Source organism: Mesoplodon mirus, assembly GCF_964341445.2.
Source record: "Mesoplodon mirus genome assembly, chromosome: 11".
Lineage (NCBI taxonomy): Eukaryota > Metazoa > Chordata > Mammalia > Artiodactyla > Ziphiidae > Mesoplodon > Mesoplodon mirus.
The window spans coordinates 13839897-13866845 of record NC_138987.1 but is presented as its reverse complement, the minus strand read 5'-3'; the positions used below and the strand labels follow the sequence as shown (position 1 = coordinate 13866845).

Below are 26949 nucleotides of genomic sequence, written 5' to 3'. Positions count from 1 at the left end.
AAAAAAAAAACTGATTAAAAAATGGGCACAGGAACTCCTTCCCAAGAAGACACGTAATGGCTGACAGGTATATGAAAAGGTGTTCACCATCACTAATCATCAGTGAAATGCAAATCAAAATTACAATGAGATTATCAATTACTTTACACCTGCTAAGAATGGCCATCATCAAAAAGAGATAACAAGCATTGGCAGCAAAGATGTGGAGAAAAGGGAACACTTGTGCATTGTTGGTGGGAACATAAATTGATGCAGCCGTCACAGAAAACAGTATGGGGTTCCTCAAAAAATTAAAAACAGAACTACCATACTATCCAGCAATTCCACTTCTGGGTATATATCCGAAGAAAACAAAATCACTGTTTTGAAGTGATATTCATTCAGCATTATTTACAATAGCCAACCCATACAAACAACCTAAGTATAAATCGATGGATGAAGGGATAAAGAAGATGTAGTATGTACACACAATGGAGTATTATTCAGCCACAAAAAAGAAATCTTACCATTTGTAACACCATGACAACACGGATGGACCATGAGGGCATTACGCTAAGTGAAATGCCAGACAGAGGACAAATACTGGGTGATCTCGTTTATATGTGGGATCTAAAAAAACCGAATTCATAGAAACAAACAGATCCGTCAACAGGTACAAACTTTCATTTAAAAGGTATATAATTTCTGGGGATATAATGTACAGCATGGTTTAAAAAAACGTTAATGAACAGTGTTTGACATATCATCTTTCAGTAAAGGACTAGACAAAATTATAATTCCTACAAATCTTTTGAATGTCTTTAAATGTATCTCACAAAATCAGTATATCTGTTTTTATTTTCTACTGAGCTATTTCTACTGAACGGTTTGGAAAGAAACCTATTGTTTTCAAAAGTAAACTTCAATATCAATTATAGGGAATAAATGACAGAAAGTGCTATAAATATAAACAAACAAACAAACAAATAAATAAGGCACTGCTCCAAAGAGTTGAAAATGTCATTTGGTTTTCAAGTCTACATCTTCTTAAGAAAGTTTTCCTAGTGGTGTATCATACTCCAGCACGGCTGAAAGCAGCCAGATGAGCAAAACTTGCACAGGTAAGAGCTGTAAACACCTGAGAAGGCGTTTTAACAGGAAGGCACTCTCTGTCACCAAGCAAGTGACATTAATAGGGCTGGTGAGTACTGAGGCCCCTTCTCTCTCCACCCCCCGCAGTGGCCTGGGCAAGTTATAACCTCTCCTCTCTAGAACCTTCCCTCTACACCTACTAGCTCCTCAACCTTCAAGTCCTTCAATCCGCGAAGGTAATAGCGCTACAGGTAAGGCGACCAGGGTCAGAGGATGCGGTGTCCCCAATTCCTCACTCGCCCCCAAACCATGATCGCGGCCCCCAGTCCACTATACAGACAGATTCTGATACAGAAGAAGGCTAAAACTTTTTCTTCTTACAGAGGGCACCACTCGGAGCGTCGCCGGCAAACGCCCAAGGAGAGGGCGGGGTCTTCCCACCTCTTCAGACTCCGGCCCCAACGTAAAGAGCTTCATTAAGCCGGGATCGCTACCCTCAACTCCTCCCCCACCGCTGACCGACAGCCCGACCTCACCTGGGAGCGGTTCCACCAGGGAATGGCTTAGAGAAACCTCGGGAAGAGCGGTGCGGCGAGAGACGCCACCGAAGGCACAGTCATGGTCCGCCTCGCTCAGCCGACCAGTGCAGACACGCCTCGGCCGCCGCGCCTCCCGCCTCGAGGTGGCTCCCCCGCACCCCGGTACCGTCACAGCCTCCCGCACTGCACGCCGGGAGCGGCCTATCTCCACTTCTCAGACTTCAGCGTCCAGGACGCCCCGGCCTCCAAGCAGAACTGCACTCTGGGATTTGCAGTCCTCATCCCAGGCCTTCTCCCCGCCCTTAACACAGAGTCCAGGGACCCCGCTGCGGAATCTAAACGTAAAGCATCGCCCACGGTCGTGAAATGTAGGCGACGCTTGCATCCGGGCTCTTGTTCCGGCCTCGGCTAGGTGGGAAATGCGTCGCTTAGCAGCCGCCGCCGTTACTACTCGCTAGAGATCCGTTGGCGGTATCCAGTGTCCGATTGGAACCGCGCTGGCGAGCTGTCACGCGTGGCGGCGGGGCTCGTCTGGGTGGGTGCGGTAGCTGAGGGGCCGCCGCTGGATGCCAGGCTTGCTTTAGGTGGGTGGATCCTGGAGAGCGCGGACAGAGAGTTCTTCCCGCAAAGGTTCTTTAAGCCTAACGGCCCAAATAAACAACAGCCCCTTAGCCTTTGATTTGCAGTCCATCTGCCTTCCCCTCGTTTCAGCCCTGGTTTCTCCGGCCCAACTGCACTCATTTCAATCGTTTACTTTCTCGCTTCCCCCCCCCCCCAATCCTAGCTCCTGTCTCTCAGAATCGGGTCAATTTCAGCCTTCCAAGCATCGCGCGCTTTGGTGGTAAGGGGGCGTGGAGGAAGGGGGCACAGAATCTTAGTTCTAGCTTAGATTAGTTTAACCATAGAAGCCGTCATAATTTAGCCGATAAAATATCTGATGATTTGTCGCAACTGTTGTAATTTTGATCAAGGCTATTTTACCCACATATCTGTTATACAATTAAGGAGCCACACCTCTTTGCTAACATCGTGGAGAGTTGTAATGGCGTAATCTGTAAAAACAGTAATGCTGTTTACCTTGAAAATGCTAATACCCACTTGTATTGTTACAGAAAGTAAAGCACAGTGAAAGAATTCAAGATGCCACCTAATATAAACTGGAAAGAAATAAGAAAAGTTGACCCAGATGAGCTGCCTCGTCAAGAAGAATTGGCAAATAATTTATTGATTTCCTTATCTAAGGTACTTAATTGATAAATAATGCATAGATATATACATACAACTATCATAGTCTAAGTTGTCCCTGAAATCACTGAATGGTACAACTGGAAAATTTCTTGTATTTTGCTTAAGGGTTATAAAATATGAAATATTTGCTTTTGTCTTTACTTAGGTGGAAGTAAATGAGCTAAAAAGTGAAAGTCAAGAAAATATGATACACCTTTTCAGAATTACTCAGTCTCTAATGAAGGTTTGTATACAGTAGGTTTTAATAATAGCTTTGACTATTAGAGAAAGTGTAAGAATCTCTTCTTAATTTAATCTCTGTGAAAGTACTTTGTAAAATCTAAATGACCACTAAAAAATGAGATATCTTCAAACGTCAACTGAGAATTTTAGGTGAAAAACATTGCTAGTTTCTGCTCTAAAGTTCCTAACAGAGTGTGTAGGGGAAACAGAATGGTTATGTTTAAAAAAGCATAGGGAGGTCCTCTGTTAATTATGTTACAGCTTGTTACAGTAGCTGACTACTGTTGGGATTTGTTAGGAGGGGAAGAGATTTAGGTGTGAGAAGACTTTATAAAGGTCAAAGACTGATGAGTAGTTTTAGGTAAGTGGAGGGTAGTGGTAAAGTGTTAAGGAGATTCTAGAGCTGGAGGTTACTATAAATAAAAACTGGGAATAGAAAGTATGCATGTTCTTTACATTTAAGGAGACAAATGCAGAAAGTTTATAATAGCAGGTTGTAGAGGAAACAATGTTGGGTATAGTTTAGAATAGGCTGTCTAGGGCCTTTAAAGATGTATTTTATGATATCAGCAATTAGGAGCCATTAAAGGTTTTTTTTTTTTTGTGGTACGCGGGCCTCTCACTGTTGTGGCCTCTCCCGTTGCGGAGCACAGGCTCCGGATGTGCAGGCTCAGCGGCCATGGCTCACTCCGCGGCATGTGGGATCTTCCCAGACCGGGGCAGGAACCCGTGTCCCCTGCATCGGCAGGCAGACTCTCAACCACTGCGCCACCAGGGAAGCCCTGAGGTTTTTGATTTATAATTGGTAGATACAAAAATGTGCCTTAAGAGGGTTAAACTTATGAAGGAAGTTAGACAAAATTATGGACTAGAATAATGAAAATCAGAATAGAATAAAAGAGGTAGTTGAAAACATTACAAAGAGAAAAGTTGCAATACTAGATGTAAGACTTGAGGGAAAAGAGGAATCAAAGATGTTTCAAACTCTTAGGAATCTAGAAATTATAGCCTTAAGGAAATCATCTATTCATTCAACAAATGTTTGCTGAATGTCTCCTTGTGCCAGGCATTGCAGGCAGTAAGTACTGGGATAGCAAATACAAAACAAAATTCTTATTTTCAGTGCTTACATTCTAGTGTAAAGGCATACTGAAATAACTTTTTTTATTCTTAACATTTAGATGAAAGCTCAAGAAGTAGAGCTAGCTTTGGAAGAAGTTGAAAAAGCTGGAGAAGAACAAGCAAAATTTGGTAAATGCCTTGGGGAAACGATTATGGTGTTAAATAGTGGATTTCATTTATTCACTAAGCAGTGAAGAATTAGCTTTAATATATTGGGTTGACTAAAAAGTAAGATCTTATGGACAAATCCAAGCAAACTTTCTGGCCAACCCAATATTTTATAAAATGTGTATACTCATTTTATTTTGAAAGATTTTTCTAGAGCTCCTATTTCATGGATCAGGTACAAAATAGTTATTTTCTTATGTTACCTTATCATTACAACCATGATGGAATCTTTAAAAATTAATTTTATTGAAAATTATTGAAAAGTTTGTTTTGAGATAGATCTGACCAATTGAAATATTTATCTTTTTTTAATAGAAAATCAATTAAAAACTAAAGTAATGAAACTGGAAAATGAACTGGAGGTATGTTCTTTTGTATTCCTTAGGGTGTAATCATTGCAAATATTATTTTCAATTATTAGTTAAAAATTTTTAAATTATAATTAGCTGGAAAAATCACTGGAATGATATTGTGTTTATAATTGTTTGTTCAGTATATATTTTACATGCCTATTTATGTATCTTAAATTCTGCAAAGGATTTTGCACATCCAATTGTGAACAAAATAAAAACATTGAATAACCTCATGGAGCTTGTAGTACAGAGAAATATACAGAGAGATTACTATAACTGAGGTGGAATGAGGCATGTTGGAGTTTGAGGAACAGTGACAGAACGGTATAGGAGAAGAGGTAGCTTCTGAGAAAGCCAAGAGCCAAAATGTGAATGTATTGTTAAGGAAGTGAATACATTGAGATTACTGAGATTGTGGGAAAGAATGTGATACAAATGGATTAGCCTTTATAAGGAGGAAGGACCTCTTTCCTTGGTAAAAGGGAGGAAGGAAGAATGGATATGAACAGAAACTTTTGATGTTTGTAGGTTTAGTGCCTGGAATTTGAGAGGATGGAGAGGTCATCTGCTAAAAATACGAGTGAAAGATGTGTGGTCAAATTTTAAAGAAGTCAGATAAAACCAGAAATATAGTGGAGAATGAACTGGGGATTTCAGGATCTGGAGTCAGATAGTTTGCGTTCAAACACGTTTTTAGCGTGTTAACTCCGTGAATTTAGATGGTTTATTTTCTATTCCCTGTCGTATATCCAGCTTCTAGGGAAATACCAGTCATTCTCAATAAATACTTGTTAAGTGAATTATGAAGTAAGGCCGATTCTGTGTTAGTGTTTAGCGAGGCAACTACTATAGAATAGAAGGATAGGACAGTTGGAGATGTTGGTAAGAAAGTGCTTTTTGAAGGAGGTTAAGAGTAAGAAAAGTTTAGTTAAGGTAGAAGAGTAACAGAACTGTATGCTAGGGAGATGAATGTGAGACAGATTAGATGACTAAAGGATTTTTGATGTTTTTGACTATGACCCAAAGTAACAGGAAAATGAAGCAAAATGTATTTAGTCTGCTGCAAAATTTTAAAGATAATCTAATTTTGGGTGTTCAATATGGTAGCACTAGCTACATGTGGCCATTAGCATTTAAATTAATCACAGTTAAAGTTAAGAATTCAGTTCTTTAGTTGCACTAGCCACATTTCAAGTGCTCAGTAGACACATGTAGATAGTGGCTACTGTATTGGGCAGTGCAGAGAACATTTCCTTTATCCTAGAAAGTCCTTCTAGAGAACACTGGTCTAAATAGTCAGTGGTATGAGGGAAAGGGCAGGTTAAGAGCACCATGGCTCAGTGGCTAGGGTGGAGGCTCTGGTGATTTGTAGCCTGATTTCAGAGCTCTGATACTCAGGGGAAGCCTAGATAGTTCATCTCAAAGATCGTTGTATGCCTTTGCACTTTACCCTGGTGTCTGTGGCTCAGCGGCTATAACAGAGCCTGAGTGATTGACTGTTAATTCTTCATACTCTGGATGGCTCAGGAAAAGCTTAAGGGGTTGTCAGCCTGTGAACTAAAGCTTAAATATGCTTAATAAAAAAAATTGTTTTTAAACAACATGATTTTAAACATCTCGTGCTGATTATGATAAAATTTAAAGTCAAGATAATTATTTTTGTTGTTGATTCATTTGAATCTCCAGATATAATGGAATTAATTTATACTTTTGGTTTATTACTTTAAGATGGCACAGCACTCTGCAGGTGGACGTGACACTCGCTTTTTACGTGATGAAATTTGCCAACTTGAAAAGCAGTTGGAACAAAAAGATAGAGAATTGGAAGACATGGAAAAAGAGTTAGAGAAAGAAAAGAAAGTTAATGAGCAAGTAAGGCACAGTTTTTCAATGACTCTTAACTGTGCAAGTTACCAAAAAACACCACCTGTTTATGCTTTTTATAATTATTACTGACAGTTTCAATTTTTATGTTTTATGTTATTTGTGGGAATTGATGTATGCTTATTGCTAAGGTTTTATATAACAGTTCATTTTGTCATCATGTCTTTAAAATATAATGGATCAGGTACATCTAGTGAATGAATATGACCTAGAGATTAATTCTTTATACATGGAGGTACCTTTTTCTCCGGATGTTAGAATTCTTCACATAAAGTTGATGATTTGATCTGGAATATTGGTATGAAGAAATTAATAGGCATTCAGAAACAATTGATTTGGGTTTCCCTGGTGGCACAATGGTTAAGAATCCGCCTGCCAATGCAGGGGACACAGGTTCGGGCCCTGGTCCGGGAAGATCCCACATGTTGCAGAGCAACTAAGCCCATGCACTCTGACTATTGAGCCTGCGCTCTAGAGCGTGTGAGCCACAACTACTGAGTCTGCTTGCTACAACTGTTGAAGCCCGCGCGCCTAGAGCCCGTGCTCCACAACAAGAGAAGCCACCACAATGAGAAGACCGTGCACCGCAATGAAGAGTAGCCCCCACTCACTGCAACTAGAGAAAGCCCATGCACAGCAACGAAGACCCAATGCAGCCAAAAATAAATACATAAAACAAAAAAAAAATTTTTATTTTCTTATTTTTCATAATATATTTTGGGGAAAAAGATATTTACTTGTATTTATATTAGTAGTAGACTTGGAAATTAATCTTTTAGTGCTATATTCAATAATAAGTTTTTTATTTTCAGGTGTGCCTCACTTTATGTAATACATAGGTTCTTAAAAAGTGTTAATCTCACCATTTTGTAAATCAATTCATATTTTAAACCATGACATGTCATCTTTTATACAAGCATAGTTTATTATTACCTCTTATGTTATACTTGTTATTTATAAAATCATGCAATGTTCACTTAAATTTAGTTTGAGGAAAAAATTATTTTTTTGCTGATAAGTTTGTATTTCCTGTCAGAAAATAGTATGCTTTCTTTTTTTGCCTCAGCTGTCAGTGAACTTAGTACAAAATCTGGTGCCTACATGTATTAACTATCCCATCCCTGGTGCCCAGAAGCTTTTTCTACCTTTGTGTCCTTTATAAGGTCAATATTGTATCACATCCTGATAATCTTATTTTGTCCATTGTTCTCTTGGAAATAGATGGTTATAAATTTTAAGTAAACGACATTGATTATGAGATAACATTGCTATTTAAAAAGAATTCATCATAGACTGATTTGTAAGGAAAAGCATCCCCATTCTTGATATATCTATTTTATTATATAGTTTGGAAGTCACGTAAAAGTGAGCCATCTGTACAGTTTTTGCAGTGGAAAAAGTATGGATTGATGCCACCTGAAGGTTAGCAATAAGCTCTTAGAGGATTATTTGTTTAGTTGACTCAGTGAAACATAACAGATCTATAGATTTCTTAATCATGAAGGGTCCAACCTATGCTATACAGTAATAGAATTGCTTAGGGAGGTGGCCATGTATGTGTTTTTCTGGGCTATTATTCTTTTGTCTAGCCCATATATTAGTCAACTTCTCACCATTGATACCACACCCTGTTAGCTGATCAGAACCACCATGTCCATTCATATCTTAGACTACTATCTTCATTCATAGGCACACACACAGACAACTTGAATATATGGCTTATGTACCTTTCCAGCTGCTAGATTTCTTGAAGTAGAATATGGATAAGAGTTGCTTTAGCAATTTCTTCTTTGCCCTTAACCAGTCATTCAGTTTTACTGAGTACTTATAGTATGCCAGAGACTGTGCTAAATACTGAGGATACAGTGGGCAACACTATTCTGCTTCTCAACGATATGCACTGTCAATAACAAAGGTAACATAAGATAATATGACAGTCTGGGGATACATAAGGATATAAGAATACTCTGGAGTACTCTGGAGAGGTATACCTGAGTCACTCTTGAGGTTCAAGAAGTGATCTGTAAACTGAGACCTGAAATAAGAGTTAGCCTGGAAGAGGGAATGGGATGTAGGTGGTGGTTAAGGAAAAGGCATTCTGGGTAGAAGATACAGTGTTTACTAAGACCTAGAGGTAAGAGATAGCATGGTGTATTCAGGGAACTACAGTTATTCATTCTGGCTGGAATATAGGTAAAAATAGCTAGTGTAGAGTCCTTACTATGTTCCAGATACTTTATATGCATTAATTCATTGTTCCTTATTTGATACTTATATGAGAGAGGTGACATTTCCCCCAGGCTACAGATGAAGAAACAGACACAGAAAGGGTAGGTAATTGCCCATGGTTACGCAACTAATAAATGATAAAGCCAGGATTTGATCCAGATTTACTCAAATTCTGTGCTCTTATCTGCTGTGCTACCCTACCTTTCCAGCTTTAACATTTATGATCCTCTAGAGAGATAAGCAAAGGCCAGTACCTGAGTAATTTGGTCCTTTTTCCAAAAAGGAGCCAATGAAGGATTTTGAACTCAGGGATATCATGATCAGATCTGTACTTTGCAAGTTTACTTTCCTTTGTGGAGGGTGGATTGAAGGGGGCCAAGACTAGTAAGGAGACATTTGTGTTAAGTCAGTGTGACGATGGACTAATTAGTGACTGAGGGGAACTAGGGACATAGACATGTTTGAGGGATGTAGATGTAATTGGATATGATGAATGATTGGTTGTTGGTGAAGAGGGAGGAATGGGTAGTCTACCTAATTTTCTGGGTTGGGCCACTGGATAGGTAGATAGCACCTATCACTTAGAAGTGACAAGGGGAGTTTAGAAGGTTTGTGATTATTATTTGTTTTGTACATGTTGAGTTTGAGGTCCTTGTGGGCATATTCAAAAAGGATATCTGGATAAGAAACTCGAGAGATACTGGGTAGATGATAAGAATTTGTGGGTCATCAGCGTAGATACTGAAGCAATAGAAGTGATTGTAAGGCAGATGTCTAGGTATAGAAATGTCTAACGCAAGAGGAAGTGGTGCTTCAAGGAATAGGCCAAGAAAGGACAAATATCAAGAGTATGATGTTTCAAAACCAAGGGAAGGGAGCATCAGTAGTATTAAATGCTTTAGCCTTAAGTTCCTGACATGTCTCTTGTTAAAATTTTCCAATTCAAAACAGGATGGGACTGTTTCTTAACTCCCAGATGATAATAATAATAATGGTAAAATTCTAAAATTCGTATAGCACATTGCATTTTATTATGAACTTTCTTTAAACTTCTTTTTTTGAAAACGTTCTTATCTTCATAAAGATTGTAAGAAAAACAGTAAACACACTCTTCATATAGGTTCACGTGTTAACACTGTGCCACATGTGCTTTATCTTTGTACACACAGACTTATTCTCCTTCCCTCCCCTCCCCTCCCCTCCCCTCCCCTCCCCTCCTTTCTTTTTTGCTGAGACATCAGAGTTAATTGCAGATATCATGATACTTCATACTTAAATATTGCAAATATCATGATATTTCATTCTTAAATATTTCAGTGTGTTTCCACTGAAAGGAAGTAGTTATATTTCCTTTATAACTATATAAGTAGTTATATTTTCCAATATAACTACTTATATAATTAGCATACTCAGGAATGTAATATCAATTCAGTACTGTTATCTAATATGTAGTCCATAATCAGATTTCCTCTATTGGCCCAATAATGTCCTTTTAGTCTCCCCACCCAATATCCAAGCATCCATGCTTCTTTTTAACCATTATGTTCTACTGCTTTGTATTTCTAAGTAATTTAATGCTCACTGAGAGCAAAGAGTATTCTAGCTCTGGTAATAGAACTGCAAAATGATGAAGATCTTGGTTGGAAGACTACTCATTATTAGGTTTTACGCTGGAGGAAGAGGGTAATGTTTTGTTTTCTGAATCCTTTGGTTAGAGGTTTTTGTTTTTTGTTTTATAATCTTTTAAACTCAACCTGCTTCATCCTTCCTAATCCTTAGTTAGTTAGTTTTCAAAATTTTGGCGTATTATTCACGTCTTGGGTCGACATGAAGTCCTCAGTAGTTAAACATTCTCTGTGTTACTGGAAAGGAACTGAAAACCTGGCATTACATAGAACTACTGCTGAATTTTATCTTATTTGTGTTTTGCTGTCTTAGTTGGCTCTTCGAAATGAGGAGGCAGAAAATGAAAACAGCAAATTAAGGAGAGAGGTTAGTAAAAAATTTTAGTAGTTGTGGTGGTTCAACAAAGATACTTATTAAAAAAGTATTCATAAATTAATTCTGTAACCAGAACTGGAATTGTCTAAGTAATTGATGTTTTCAAACCGTGTTTTATGATATGACTTTGTCTTAGGGAAAAAGAAAATAAGTTGAAAGGTGAGGCCATTAAGTACTACATTCATCTCTTAGGTCTATGTGGGTAAATCTTGCTTTGTTTTTTTTAAGCTGTTCTTTGCTAGTTTGCTAACTGAATATATGACTGGATTTCTGCCTTATTTCCTCTTTACTTTATCTGGCATTTTTAAAAAACTTTTGTTTCTCATTAAATCTTACAAATTCTGATTATTATTTGGTTCTTCTGAGCCAAATAATGTTTGTACATTGTTTATCCTGATAGTGCTTATCTTTTTAACATAATCAAAATGTTTTTTTTGTTTTGGCTGGTAATTAATATTCTTGCTTTCTTTGATTATCCAAAATAATATCTCATTCTCCTAAAAATTTTTTTTGTTTACTTTAATTTCTAATTATTATATTTAATTATATATTGCTTTTCTCATTTCTAATTACCTTTTTCCTGTCCTCTTCTGGAGAACAAACGTCTAAAGAAAAAGGTGAGGCTTTAAGGGTGGTGAAACCTTGGAATTTTAAAGATGTGTTTTGAGATCACTATTCAGAGGGTGAAATTTTGTTTCTTTGGATAGTTTTTTTTAATAGAATACTGTGTTTGATCTGCCTTCAGAATGAACAGCTTCGTCAGGATATTATTGACTATCAAAAACAAATAGATTCACAAAAAGAAACACTTTTATCAAGAAGAGGAGAAGACAGTGACTACCGATCACAATTGTCTAAAAAAAACTATGAACTTGTCCAATATCTAGATGAAATTCAGGTAAAATGGATAGAAGTCATTTCAAATCAATGATCTTTATAAACCTTTAATTTCATTGTAATATAAAACTAGTATTTAGCCCTACATTTCAATATATTTAGTATAAATCTGCAACTATGTATTTGTAAAACATGAAATAAATTGCATCTTTGAAGTTGCAAATCTTGCAAGTTCATTCTTGTTATATTCCTATCTTGAGCACTGTTTAAGAACTAAGATACTTACTTACACTTTTCTTGATATTTAATTTGGTTTAATTGACCAATAGCAATTGATACTAAATATCTATGAAGAATTCTGTTTTCTCCAGCAGACACTTATGACTCCATTTAGTATTAATTTAAATTTTAGTTTCTTAAATTGTTTTTAACTGTAGCATCTTTACCTTTCTTAGACTTTAACAGAAGCTAATGAGAAACTTGAACTTCAGAATCAAGAAATGAGAAAAAATCTAGAAGAGTCTGTACAGGAAATGGAGAAGATGACTGATGAATACAATAGGATGAAAGCTATTGTGCATCAGACAGATAATATAATGGACCAGTTAAAAAAAGAAAATGCTCATTACCAGCTTCAAGTAAGAATTCCTGTTTGACTTATTTGGGCAAACTTCATATTGCCTCATTACTATTTATTTGAAACTAGAAAGTACTTTTAACTTTCTAGGGTATGAATTTTTGTCTTATGCTCTAGTATGTCATCTTATACTGTAATATGTTGCCATGGTAATATATTTGTCTCTGTGTGTTTCTCTAGTCCCCTTACATATACCTTGTAATTCCTGCCATGTAGAGTATATGGGTGATACCTGAATGAATATGTAGATAACAATCCTGCAAATTTTCTGCTACAACCTCTTAGAAGTCCTGTGGACCATCGAGCTTAATTTTGTACCTTAAAATAAATACACTCTAAATATCATAGAAACCAATATATTGTTTACTACTTAAACTTGTTTAAAAAATAGAGTAATACTTAAAAATACAATTCTCTAATGACAAAAAATAATTATACAACTGTAAAGATGCACAAACAATTAAAGGTCACCTTAACTACAGAACTGCTCCCATAATGAATATGCATTTGTAATGTATATGTATATATGTGCATATGTATGCTTATCATGTGTGTAATATATGTGTAAATATTCATATACAACAAATGCATGTATAGTACACTAATTTGCAACAGTTCTTGAAATAGTTGTTGCCTTTTAGGTGCAGGAGCTTACAAATCTTCTGAAAGCAAAAAATGAAGAAGATGATCCAATCATGGCAGCTGTCAACGCAAAAGTAGAAGAATGGAAGGTGCTTTTTTCAATTGCTGTAATAGCTTTTTCATTTTCATTTTAGATTTCAATTTTTTAGTCTTAATTTTCTTTAAAGTTCTTGTACTAGTTAATGACATTTTTATTCGGCATTTTTAAAAGTGTATTAAATGTTTTAGCTGGAAAACTCTAAGAACTCGTGTGTAGACCTCTAGCTTATCTGTTGTTGAATGAGCTCTTCTACATCAATGAGTTAAATTTAAAATTTTTAATTTTCTGATAGAAATCTAAGTCCAACATATAATATGTCATTTAAAATAGATAATTATAAATAAAATTTAAATGTTTTCACGTAAACCATAGGTACCTTGTATATATTAGTTATATAGTTCCAGGTTTAATTTTAGTGTTTCTGACTCTCTTTCCATGTTATATTAATCAAGCTGTTGGCATTCAGTGGAATTGGGAGTAAGGAAGTGGATCAGGAATGGAAGTAAGGGAAGGGATCTTTCAGAATCACCTGAGAAGTCTTTTCAGAAGTCTGTTCCTCCTCAACACTCTCTAACTCCAACCATAACCCCAAGCCTTACCATATCAGAAGTTAGGATTGTGATGATTATATATTTTGAAAAAAGTCTGAAATGATTTTGAATATATCTAATTTTAAAAGCTATCACTTTTATAGTCTTTGTTTCTAACAAGGTTCACATAAATCTTGTTGGCTATTTGAAATTATCATGTGGGAATCTCAGCTAACCTATATTTTAAACAAGAGCAGTAGCAGTGGAAATGAAGTTTATAGAATCAATCAGAGGTCAGTAAACTTTCTGTAAAAGGCCAGGGAGTAAATATTTTAGAATATTTGGTTTCTGGTGTATCTATTGAACTCTGCTATTATAATATGAAGGCAGCCATAGACAATACATAAATAAATGAGCAAGGCTGTTTTCCCAGTGAAACTTTACAGAAGCAGGCAGCAGGCCAAATTTGACCTATGAGCCATAGTTTACCAACCCCAGGAAAAAAAGAGTTGTTTTTAATCGTTTAATTTTGGGGGAGAGATGTTAGCAAATGTATTCTTATGCACTTCGTTTTTACTTAGTATCTTTTGCTTAGTTTATATCGGTACATATGGTATTACTTTGTTCTTTTTTTTTTTTTTTTTTTTTCTTTGCGGTATGCGGGCCTCTCACCGTTGTGGCCTCTCCCGTTGCGGAGCACAGGCTCCGGACGCGCAGGCTCAGTGGCCATGGCTCACCGGCCCAGCCGCTCTGCGGCATGTGGGACCCTCCTGGACCGGGGCACGAACCCGCGTCCCCTGCATCGGCAGGCGGACTCGCAACCACTGCGCCACCAGGGAAGCCCTACTTTGTTCTTTTTAATGTAATTTTTCTTTGTAGATATGTATGTTATTGATTCCCTATTATGTGGCGTTTAGGAGGTTTCCAATATTTGTGGACTCTCAACCACTGGGCCACCAGGGAAGCCCCTGAAGAATTTTTTTAATACTGCACAAATTTAATATTTTTTATGGCTTTTGGCCTCTGTATCATAGTTCAAAAGGATTCTGAGTATAAAATTGTTTTCTCATATTTTCTCTAGTATCTTCTAGTTTCATCTTTTACATGTAAATCTTTGAAGCATATATTATTTATTTTGGTATGAAGAGTGAGATATGGATGCAACCGAGCTACTCTGTTGTCTAAACATCATTTATTGAATATTTCATTTTTCTCCTACTAAAATACACTTCCATTTTTATTACATACAAAACTGTTGAATTTGAATTTATTTTGGGACTCTCTTCTTTATATTGATTGATCTGTTTTCTAACCATATACACTTGTTTTAATTATTATGCTTAAATATTTGAAAAAGCTGTTCTCGGGCTTCCCTGGTGGCGCAGTGGTCCCCTGCCGATGCAGGGGACGCGGGTTCATGCCCCGGTCTGGGAGGATCCCACGTGCCGCGGAGCGGCTGGGCCCGTGAGCCATGGCCGCTGAGCCTGCGCGTCCAGAGCCTGTGCTCCGCAACGGGAGGGACCACAGCGGTGAGAGGCCCGCATACCACAAAAAAAAAAAAAAAAAAAAAAGCTGTTCTCATTATTTATCTGTTTTTTAGGTTCTTATAAATGTGCTTTTTAAATACAAATTTTAGAAACAGTTCTTTAAAATATTTTAGTTATTTTATTGGGTATATATTAAATTTATAAATTAATTTATAGATTGATTTTGATATTTGGTCCTAGCAAATAACACAAGGTACCTTTCATTTTTTTAAAATTGAGGTAAAATTGACATAACATGATACTAGTTTCAGGTATACAGTGTAATGATTCGATGTTTGTATGTATTGCAAAATGATTACCCCGGTAAGTCCAGTTAACATCTGTAACCATACATAGTTACAATTTTTTTTTTCTGGTGAGGAGAACTTTGAAGGTCCACTCTCTTAGCTATTTTCAAATATGCAGTACAGTATTAAAAAATGGTGATTAGAGGCCATGAAGTGGATGGCAGTGCCTTAACCGTATGCATGTTGTCAGGCCTGAGGACCTCTTCCATTCTTGTCTAGAGGAATGCTAGCCTTTTCCTTTCATACAACATAACAAGATACCTTTTATTCATTCAAGATATTTTATGCTTCTTAGTGTCATTTTAATGTTTTCTTCATAAAAGATTAGTTGTAGAAAACCTTTTGTAATTGCAGGGAGTTCTATATAGCTTAGTGTTCTAGGAATGGGTTTTGGAAACTTGAGATTGTTTAAAAGAGTGAATTTCTTAAAAAGCGTAAAATACAGTGTATATTTTTGAATCATTTCTTATTTGAATTTCAGGTTGTATGCACAAAAGAACAGTGGTCATTCCAATAGTTGCTATTTTCTCACTTCAAAGAATTTTATTTCCTACATTTTCTCGAAATCTGCTAATGGTATATATTAAAATATTTACCATAAATGAGGAATGGTTTATTAATTTCCTCTTATGTAACAGATCCTATTTTGTTTATTTCTAGTTAATTTTGTCTTCTAAAGATGATGAAATTATTGAGTACCAGCAAATGTTACATAACCTGAGGGAGAAACTGAAAAATGCCCAGCTTGATGCTGATAAAAGTAATATTATGGCTCTACAACAGGTAAAACTCTCTCAAAATTTGGTTTATCAACAAGGTTTGTTAAAGTTGGCAATGAAACTCTGAATTATGTCTTATTTATCTCCTGTGCCTAATCTAGTCACTTGCACTTTTGGGTATATAATAAAGTCTTTTGAAATTTCTTACACTGTCCAGTTCCAAGAAAAAATTAGAATTAAGTTTAGAGTTAGGAATAAAATTATTTTATGTATTTTTCTCTATTGATGCAGATAATACATTTATTGTTTTGCTTGGGAATTATTTAATAAGAAACTTTAAAAACTTTTAGAAATTTAAAAAGTATCTTAATTCTCTGTTACTAAAGTCTATTGTGTTGTGTTTTAGTGCTGAAATATCCTGTACAATGTGAAATAAGCTAAAGTATGGTTATAATTTGTACTGTATAAAATTTTTGTTTTTATTGATAGTACAAATATATTCATATAGAAAGAAGTTACACTTGCATCAACTGTGCTCTCTAGTCATAGTCCAAAAGAAAGAAGGAAATTTGGGAAGTATTTGGAGAATAAGGACGATTGCAAGGGACAAGATTTTTGAATGAAGTACTGCAGGGGTGAAAGCTAAGTTGAGTAAAGGAAAAAGCACAAGGTAAAACACAAACATAAAATGATAAAAAGATAGAATTGGATGATGAAGAAAAGTAACACAAAAGGAGTCATTAGAAGCCACAAATATTAGAGAGTTCTGGAATTCGTATTTGTGAGAGTGCTTGCCCTTATATCATCTTTAAGTACTAGAGTGACAGAAGTATTCCTACAGTGCTTAGTGCAGTTGAGGCATACAAAATAATAAAAGGCATGGTTTTGACTCACAAAAATATATTCTATAGTCTTGTTGAAAAAAACAAGACCTACCTTTTCTCTTACTTTAAAAATGTAGATTAATATTCATAAAGTGATAATATGTAATATTCAAAATATTTTATAGGGTATACAAGAACGAGATAGTCAAATTAAGGTGCTCACTTACCAAGTAGATCAATATACAAAAGAAATGGAAAAAAATACTTTTATTATTGAAGATTTGAAAAATGAGCTCCAAAGAAACAAAGGTAATTCAATCTTTTATAAGTATATAGTCATTTTATATACCATTAAGTTTTTAAAATAGTTTATTTTTATTAAAATGAAATTATGTTATGCCAAAAGATATGTTAGTGATTTTTCTTTATTTGAATTTTATATTTTTTAAAAAATTGTACAAGGTATTATTGACTACTGTATATATGATATTAGTATTTACACAGGTAAATGATGGCAGTATTTTCTGTAGTTTTTCTCTGATGAAAACTACATTAACCTCTATTACCAGATTGGCTGTATAAAAGAAATGAAAAATGGTGATATAATTGTATTTATCCTCTTTTTGTAATTAACAAAGAATGGAAGAAAATAAAATTTTGATCAGTGTAGCAACATCGCAGAGATTTTTCAGAAGTAAATGACTTGTCAACATTTGAATTAACCTTACCCAACTTGATATGTCATTATATTCTCCCTACCTTGGGTCATGCTAGCTTACCTAACTCATCAAATCCTTTGAATGTAAGCCCTTACAACATTAGTGATCTTATATTTCCAAAACACTATATACTGTAGTTATACCAGAACACAGTAATGCAAACTATTCATAATAAGTTCATGACATATTTATTGTAATTGCTGAAGATAAAAAAAAATTAGACACAAAGGGGAAATAATGAGTGAGTCTATGTGTGTGTTTGTGTGTAAGTGAAATAATGGTAGTGTGGTTGTAATTTAGATAGTGAGGCAAAAGCCTCACTGAGGAGATATTTGAACAAAGACTTAAAGAAGATGAGGGAGTGAGCCATGTGGATGTCCCTAAGCAGTGAGAATAAGTGCAGGGCACTGAAGCAGGAGTGTACTGAGCATGTTTGAGGAACAACAAAGAAGCCTTTGTGGCTGGAGCAGGGTGAGCAAGTGGGCAGTAGTAGGTGATGAGATCAGAGAGGTAACGAGGGGCCATATCATATGGGGCCTTACAGTTCATTGTAAGGACTTCGGCTTTTCTTTTAAGTGAGAATGGACATCAAAACATTTCTGAAGAAAGGAGTGATATATTTTGACTTGGACTGTGTCTGCCATAGACTCTAGGAGTGGTAAGGAGAGAAGCAGGGAACCTGTTATAAGACTACTGTAATAACCTGGAGAGAGGTGATGGTAGTTTAAAGCATGGAGGTAGCAGTGGAGTTACATGTAGTCAGTTCTGGATGTATTTTGAAGGTGATAGAAATGAAATTTGCTGACAGATCAGATGTAGGATGTGAAAGTTATCAGGGCTTTTGGTCTGAATGCTGGGGAGGGCTGTGGAAAGAGCAGGTTTAGAGATGGTCAGGTACTTAGTTAAACAGGACATGTTAAGTGTGAGATGCCTATTAGACATCTGAGTGAAAATGTTAAGTAGGTACTTGTATATAGAAGTCTGAGGTTCATGAGGAAAGTCTGGGCTAAACATATTAATTTGGGAACTTTATGCATAAAAATGGTACTTGAAATCATGAAGCTGGCTGAGATCATCAAAGGAGAAAATGTTGGTTAAAAAGAAAAATCTTAAGACTGAGCCCTGGGATGCTTTTACTTTAGAACTTGGGGAGATGAAAAGGAACAACCAAAAAGGCTGAGAAGGAATGACCAGAGAGATGGGAGGAAAACCAGGAGTATGTAGAGCCCTGAAACTCACATGTGGAATGTCATCAAGGAAGAGCATAGGGCTTCCTTGGTGGCGCAGTAGTTGAGAGTCCGCCTGCCGATGCAGGGGACACGGGTTCGTGCCCCGGTCTGGGAGGATCCCACATGCCGCAGAGCGGCTGGGCCCGTGAACCATGGCCGCTGGGCCTGTGCGTCCGGAGCCTGTGCTCCGCAACGGGAGAGGCCACAACAGTGAGAGGCCTGCGTACCGCAAAAAAAAAAAAAAAAAAAAAAGGAAGAGCATAAGCAACTGTGTTCCATACTATATTCATTGCTGCTGATAAGACAAGAGGAGCACTAAAAATTGACCACTGGATTTAGCAGTGGTCATTTCTGGTTCAAGAGGAGATGGGTAGAGATGAAGTAGGCCAATACAGAGACTTTTGAGGGCTGTTTCTATGAAGGAAAGGAGAAAAATAGAGTGGTAGCCTGAGGGGAAAGGGGGATAAAGAAAATGGTTTTCTCTTTTAAATGGAAGAAATAATCATGCTTCTAAGTTAATGGGAAAGATTCATTAAAGAGGGAACAATTCATGAATTGATGAAGCAAGGGAGGGAGAGAAGGACTTCTGGAGTAATATTCCTGAGAAGGCAGTGGGATGGGATCTAGTGTTCAGTGGAGTCGTTGGCTTAGGAGCACAGAGAGTTCATCCGTAGTAACAGGAAGAGAGGTGGGGTGTGTAGTTACTGTCAGATGTGCCTGGGTAGATGTCCTGACAGTAAAAGTTTTGGTTTTCTCAGTGAATGAGGAAGCAAGGTTCTCAGCTGAAAGTGAGGATAGAGGCAGATATATTAGAAGTTTGAGGAGAGAGAAGTAAAGAGAAGGTAGGAAATGGTCATCTGGAAGAATGAACCAGACTAGGGAAATATAGCGTGATTGTTGAGCAGCATCAAGGCCCACTTGCTATACTTATTTCTACATGTGTCTGTATTACGTATGTGTTAGAATTATTCTTTGACAGTAGCTTAAGTGGCTTTAAAAGGATCACTGATGTTGTGGGGTTTGCATATTCCAGCCACCAGGAGAAAAAGTGGCGGTTGATCTCTGCTGTCAAATAAGGAAGAGGTCTTATATAGTGACGCTTCTGTCAGTCCGTAGTCATGTAATTCCTAAGTCCACAGAAGGCGTGTGTACTAGAGTATACTCTGTATCTTGAATTTAACTTGTGCATGACAGTTAATGGTGGTCTCCTTTCATTGGTTAAGATTAGATTTAGCTCGCAGAACTATCTGAAAAATGGTGGCAAAATCAAGATAGAAGTTTATTTCTCACTTGTGTATTGGTCTAGTTAGGCAGTCTGGGGTATTGCCTTCATCTGCCTTATGCAAAATGGAACTTTATCCTCACATCCAATCCCAAACAGCGAGGCAGAGGAAGAGGAGGCAAGAAGCAAAGAGCATGTACTGAAGGATAGGCAGGTAATATATTGTGGAGGGCCTTGCAGAAGAAAGGGAGAATAGATTTTGGGGACAGGAACCTCTGTCACATTCTCCAGCTAGGCTGTTCACTCCAGAGAACAGGGCTCACTTCTTATAAACGTGTGTGATCTCCCACACTAGTCCAGTGCCCGTATATAGGTATATGACCTATAAATCAGTAGATGTTTATTATGGATGAATGTAAGAATGATTGTCAGTAAATTTTAGAATGATACAAATACTGTATTTTGGTTTTAGCAACAGTTTGTTAAGATGTACAAGTAGGAATTTTTTAACTATTAGTTACAATTAAGTTTAGCTGCAACTGACAGAAAAAAATCAAATGTAACAATGGTTTAAACAGGATGGAAATGTACTTTTCCGTGATATAATCAAAGTTGAGGCAACTAGTTTAGTGTAGGTGTGCAACTTGTACGAATACCAGATGCCAGGGACCCTGTATCTTGTTGCTTTGACTATCAGCATGTGGTTTCCATCTCATGTTCTAAGAAGACTGTTTGAGTTCCAGCTCTAATGTCCATATTCCAGCTGGCAGCAAGGAGAAAGCAGAAAAGAAAATTTCACTCCTCTCCTTTAAAAACATTTCCTGAAATGTGCACATGGTCTTTCTGTTTATATCCTATTAGTCTCATGACCACACCTAGCTACTGGAATGTAAGTGGAAATTTAGTCTTTATTTCAAGTGGCCATGTGTCCATCTAAAAATCCATAGTTCTATTCAGTGGACAAAAGGGAGCTAACTATTAGAAACAGCAGCGTTTGCCACAATTATCATTCTTTGTAAAGCAGTGTTTTCCAGTCTTTTATAATCCATACCCTTTCAGCTAAGATTTTATTAAAATTTCCTTTTTAGTTTTATAAATAAAACCAAATCAAAACTTTATTTTACAAATATAAAATTATAATATCAAATGGACTTTTTTTAGTGACATACCACTTTTCCTGCTTCCCATACTGGAACCAGTGTTTTATAGGAGTAAGTAGTCAATTCAGTTCATTCATGATTTTAATTTTTACCCTGTAGGAGCTTCAGCACTTTCTCAACAGACTCATTATATGAAAATTCAGTCTAAGGTTCAAATTTTAGAAGAGAGAACTAAAGAGGCTGAGAGAACAGCTGAACTGGCTGAGGCTGATGCTAGGGAAAAGGATAAAGAACTAGCTGAGACTTTGAAGCGATTAAAAGATTATGAATCGGTATGTATTTTTATCTTGTCCATCAGGGAGCTTAGAATTATTCTTGCCACTTATAGACTGTTCTGTGCCATTTTCTTTATACCATTTAAAAACATTCCAGAAGTATCTTGTGATAAAGATTATCCTAATTGATTTATACTGAAGTGTTCAAACTTTTGTGCAGCATTTACTTTTTGGCAGAATTGTTTTCAAACCAGTTGATTAAAGCATTTTGCCCAGATAATCAGTTTTGGCGAGGCAACAGGATTAGATTCTTCGTAATCTGTGTCATTGTACCACCATGTAGATGTGACACCACTGATTAGTTGTCTAAAAGTCGTAACAGAGACAGTTTTACCACCTACTGTGCCAACACAGCCTTTACTTTGTAGTTTTTATATTTTTAAATCTGATTATTGCTAAGTCAGGCAACTAATAACCTACATATTCTAATGGTATTGCTGATTCTCCCTTACTATTCCTTTTCTGTATTTTGTTAAGTGTTTTATGCGTAATATTCTGAGTTACTTTGCCATTAGGATGCTATACTGGGAAATTTCAACTGTTCCATTTCTTATTATTATTACTGGATTTGTTTTTTAAAAGTACAGTAAAAAATACAGTTTACAGTTGTAAATCTTAGTTATGTGTGCACTTCCCCTCAGACTTAGTAAGAAAACAAATTCATGAATTTGACAGTTTATTCAAATAAACAATGTTATATTTAAATTACATTGGGTATTTTTCAGGGAGTTTATGGCTTAGAAGATGCTGTTATTGAAATAAAGAATTGGAAAAACCAAATTAAAATAAGAGATGGAGAGATTGAAGTATTGACAAAGGAAATCAATAAACTTGAATTGAAGATCAATGATTTCCTTGATGAGAATGAGGCACTTAAAGAGCGTATGGGTAAGTCATCTTTTAAGATATGTAGTTTGATCAACCTAATTGTCAAGTCATTTTTTTTGTTTATGATTATTTTTAAATAGTTGGATGCTTTTTTTAAAATAATTCCTCCTATAAAAATATTTAAAACAAGTAAAAGTGGAGCTGTTCCAGTTGAAGTGGGATTATGGATTTGATGGAGCTGGGATGGTGGTTGGGCAGACCTGGAGCACTGCTATATTCAGTCGGAGATCTCCTCAATAATAATTGCATGCTTAAAAAAAGGAAAGCTACTTAGTTAATACCACTGTTAGAAGTTAACCTTTTTTTTTTTCCAACAAAAGTAGTTTGTTAGTTTGCAAAATGCTCTAGTTTCAGATGAATTCATGGGGACATTTAGAAATACTGTTTAATCCTTTTCAAGACTTTTAAATACTTGACTTTTATAATTTGCACTAAGTTTTACTTGGGTTGAGTATTTTAAGGTTACTATTGATTCTAAGAAGTAATTAATAAATATAGCTTGAGAGTTTATATATTGATATCAATAAATAGTTCATTAGTGAATATTACTAGTTTGAATGTTACGGCAGTCCAATCTAAATTGCTACTTTAAAATGGAAATAAATATCTAAATCATGATTTCATTATACTTGGTAAATACCACTTAATGCTTTCTTAGAGTTAAAATGATCACCTGTAAAAACTATTCTCTAAAGGAAGGAAAAATAAATATTTTATACATATTATTTATTTGTAAAAAAGTGTCTATCTAGGACCCAGAGTCATGCCAGGACCTCAAGTTAGACTTAGTCTAACCAACTTGATCTACCAGATCACGGCCAACTTCAATCTGGACGTTCCTAAAGGTGACTGAGCCGTCACAAACACTAGATTTTCTGTTTTTTAAAGGCCCCAAATCTTGCTTTATAATTACTTGAGACAATCTTGATATCTGGTTTTCAGAGCATAGCTGCTTAGTAATGGGAAGTTAGGAAAGAGGCACACTGAGAGCATCAGTCTAGTCATGATAAAATATAGTTGATATTGATATTAATATTGACTACTATGTGCCAAGCACTGCTATAAGTACTTTATTTGGGTTAATTTTATTATACCCCTGACAACAAGCCAAAAAGAAATACGTGTATACATTCATACACATGTACTTACATATAGTATTATCCCTACAACCAGCTAATAGTTGAAAGTGGGAATTGAGCCCAACTTTGTTTTATTACAAAGCTTCTGTTCTTAGTACATTATAGTACCTCTCTGACAGTCCAACATGGAAGACAGATCATAATATGTCTTTGTCAGGATTTCCATTAATAATTGTGATAAAATTTTAGCTTGTATGGTTACAGTTCAAATACCTGAAAAATTCTTGCACAAAAAGTCCCCCATTCTTCAGTGATGCTGGCTAAATAGATTATAACCAGTTGCTTGATGATAACCAGTTGCTGTATGAAGTTTTCGTAGTACATTTGAATATTAATAAGGTTTTAATCATTTTGCTTGTTATTTTAGGCCTTGAACCAAAGACAATGATTGATTTAACTGAATTCAGAAATAGCAAAAGTTTAAAACAGCAGCAGTACAGAGCTGAAAACCAGATTCTTTTGAAAGAGGCAAGTGCAGTAGTCAATTGGTTATTTTCCTGGTTGAAGTAAAGAAAAATACTAACAATTTAAATTTTGTAGATTGAAAGCCTAGAGGAAGAAAGACTTGATCTGAAGAAAAAAATTCGTCAAATGGCTCAAGAAAAAGGAAAAAGAACTGCAACTTCAGGTATACTGTTATTCCAAACCTTTAAAAGAATCATTGGAAAATGAATTGTCTGGATCTGTAATTTTCTGTATGTTAGAAATAGTATTGCTATATTACTGTGGTTTTGCTACAAGTTTGATAAATGAAAATAATGGCCTGATGAAGAGTGTATGAGTGAGTGTCATTGAGTTTAGTCCTAAATCTAAACAGTTAAAAGAATAATAAGTGAACAAAAAACAAACATCAGAATCATGGACTTTTGAAAAATTTACAATATAATCTGTATTAATTTCTAGACAATCCCAGTATGTTGTGATTAGTAATGACAAAACTTAGTAATTTTTGTCAATATATATTACTGTTAATATTTTCTTTTTCCTTAAAAGCTATGCATTGGAAGTTTTAATAGTACATTATTCTTTACTAAGTGAAAGTAATGTTTTATTGAATAAAAATTAACAATTTTTTGTTTTGTTTTATCTTACATGATATAAAGAGAACAGTTGGTTTATTTTTTAATAGTTATTACAGTGCTTTTTGTAAGACCATAGAGAAGGCATTTTTTTTCCTAACTTGGCCCAAGCCCACAAGTATCTATGAATAATAGAGGGTTTTTTGTTTGTTTGTTTTTGTTTTGTTTTTTTTAGCATTATGCTGTCTATAGTACAATACATCAAAAATTTCTAGAAGGGCAAAACTTCGTAATTTATTAGTGTATTAAGCAATTTAGTCATTATTCATGATTCTTATTTACTTTCTTTATATGTGTCTTTTAACTATTAAGTACTTATTAAATGGGAAAAGAATGATAGCAAAGATAAAATTTGTAATTGTTTTTCATTAATATCTTTTTTAAGATTATTTTTATTTTATTTAATTTATTTTTTTGAATACATCTTTATTGGAGTATAATTGCTTCACAATACTATGTTAGTTTCTGTTGTACAACAGAGTGAATCAGCCATATGCATACATGTATCCCCATATCCCTTCCCTCTTGAGCCTCCCTCCCACCCTCCCTATCCCACCTGTCTAGGTCGTCACAAACCACTGAGCTGATCTCCCTGTGCTATGCGGCTGCTTCCCACTAGCCACCTATTTTACATTTGGTAGTGTATAAGTCAATGCTACTCTCACTTTGCCCCAGCTTCCCCCCATGCCCCCTCCGTGTCCTCAAGTCCATTCTCTATGTCTACGTCTTTATTCCTGCCCTGCCACTAGTTTCATCAATAACATTTTTTTTTTTTTAGATTCCATATATATGCATTAGCGTACGATATTTGTTTTTCTCTTTCTGACTTACTTCACTCTGTATGACAGACTCTAAGTCCATCCACCTCACTACAAATAACTCAATTTCGTTTCATTTTATGGCTGAGTAATATTCCATTGTATCTTAAAAGCTTTTGCACAGCAAAGGAAACCATAAACAAGACGAAAAGCCAACCCTCAGAATGGGAGAAAATATTTGCAGATGAAACAACAGACAATAGATTAATCTCCAAAATATACAAACAGCTCATGGAGCTCAATATCAAAAAATAAACAACTTATTAATATCTTATTAAAAGTGAGCTAAATCAGGAAGTTGTATAGGAGGCTACATATAGATCAAGGATTTTGGAAATAATTATTCTACATTTTGTTTGAGTTAAAACTTGATTCTAGTTTTTAAGAGTTAAAGTATTGGAATAATAGCAGAGTTATTTTTATGTTTCTCATTTGTTAATTCTTTTATATGTAGGATTAACTGTTGAGGACCTGAACCTAACTGAAAACTTTTCTCAAGAGAATAAAATGGGAGGAATAAAATTTGATTTCATGAGCCTCAAAAATATGAGTGAAGCACAATCAAAGGTAAATAGTAAGGTACTGCTATGGTGAAGAGAATAAAGAAAAATATTATTATCAGGGCTTTCATTTCTGCCCCCATTATCTCATTTTGGACATTGCTTCTTTTTATACTTGTTAAATAAAAGGAAAATGTTTTATTTCAATAACCTGTCAATCCCAAGATTCATTAATGAGACATTGTTTATTCTGAATACAGGTTAGGAGTTCAGATAAAGTAGAGCTGCCACATAGGAGACCATCATTCAATATTCCACAGTCATATCAGAATGAGCCTGAAGAGAATATGACCATAGGATCATTATCAAGAATGTTATCTGAAATTCGTCATAGTGTAGAAAGTGAAGTGGACCCTTTTGTCTCTTTAACTAGACATTCTTCATCTATACAAGTGAAAGATAACATTTCACCTCCAGAAACTATTACCATAAGGGAGATTTTTAAAGCACCCTGTCTACAGTCTTTAACAAATCTAGAATCATTAGTCAATACCTTTAGTAAGGAGAATCATGAAGAAATAAATGACCATTTATACTCTGTTTCTGATGAGTCTATGAAGAAAGTATCAGGAAGCCATCAGGCACTTGAGAAGACTAATTTCACACAAAAAAGTGATTCTTCTTTACGAACCTTATCAACAGCTCTAGACTTAATGCAGAAGTTATCACTTAGGCAAAAATCTGCAATACTTTGTCAACAAATTCATGGAAATAGAGCTGACGTGGCTAAATCACAAGTAGCAATATCAGAAGATGAACAGGTTCGTACCCCAATAAACTACGATTATACCAATTTCAAAGAAGATGAAGGAAAAAGTGAAGTACCTGTACAGACAGAGATTTTGAAAAGTAAACTTGAAGTTAATGTTCTGGACCCTGTGCCAATTACTGCACAATCAAAATTATCTCAGATAGATCCACTTGCAAATCTTATAGAACAGCTATGGACAGAACTAGTAT

General features: G+C 35.6%; 2 protein-coding genes across 7 annotated transcripts in view; one reads left to right on the top strand and one right to left on the bottom strand.

Annotated features, from left to right (window-relative positions):
• The window catches only part of TMTC3 (transmembrane O-mannosyltransferase targeting cadherins 3), a 63873-nt gene extending 62088 nt beyond the window's left edge, over window positions 1-1785 (bottom strand). For 3 of the 4 annotated variants that reach the window (XM_082636869.1, XM_082636870.1, XM_082636873.1), the window contains exon 1: window positions 1608-1785. The gene's annotated coding sequence lies outside the window, so the exon portion shown is untranslated. Of the gene's footprint in view, window positions 1-506; window positions 610-1607 lie in introns of all 4 variants that reach the window. The other variant, XM_082636871.1, reaches the window with a different exon arrangement.
• Window positions 1786-2028: 243 nt separating this feature from the next.
• The window catches only part of CEP290 (centrosomal protein 290), a gene marked incomplete at its 3' end in the record, with an annotated part of 87999 nt that continues 63078 nt past the window's right edge, over window positions 2029-26949 (top strand). The window contains exons 1-17 of one of the 3 annotated variants that reach the window (XM_082636865.1): window positions 2029-2194; window positions 2723-2852; window positions 3004-3081; window positions 4262-4331; window positions 4686-4732; window positions 6452-6595; window positions 10775-10828; window positions 11583-11735; window positions 12130-12312; window positions 12953-13042; window positions 16018-16140; window positions 17086-17209; window positions 21330-21502; window positions 22231-22393; window positions 23900-24000; window positions 24073-24160; window positions 25884-25996. In XM_082636865.1, the coding sequence (XP_082492991.1) occupies window positions 2751-2852; window positions 3004-3081; window positions 4262-4331; window positions 4686-4732; window positions 6452-6595; window positions 10775-10828; window positions 11583-11735; window positions 12130-12312; window positions 12953-13042; window positions 16018-16140; window positions 17086-17209; window positions 21330-21502; window positions 22231-22393; window positions 23900-24000; window positions 24073-24160; window positions 25884-25996 (1806 nt within the window). In that variant the 5' untranslated portion in view covers window positions 2029-2194; window positions 2723-2750. Of the gene's footprint in view, window positions 2195-2396; window positions 2452-2722; window positions 2853-3003; window positions 3082-4261; window positions 4332-4685; window positions 4733-6451; window positions 6596-10774; window positions 10829-11582; window positions 11736-12129; window positions 12313-12952; window positions 13043-16017; window positions 16141-17085; window positions 17210-21329; window positions 21503-22230; window positions 22394-23899; window positions 24001-24072; window positions 24161-25883; window positions 25997-26949 lie in introns of those variants that run through there. The other 2 variants (XM_082636866.1, XM_082636867.1) reach the window with 2 other exon arrangements.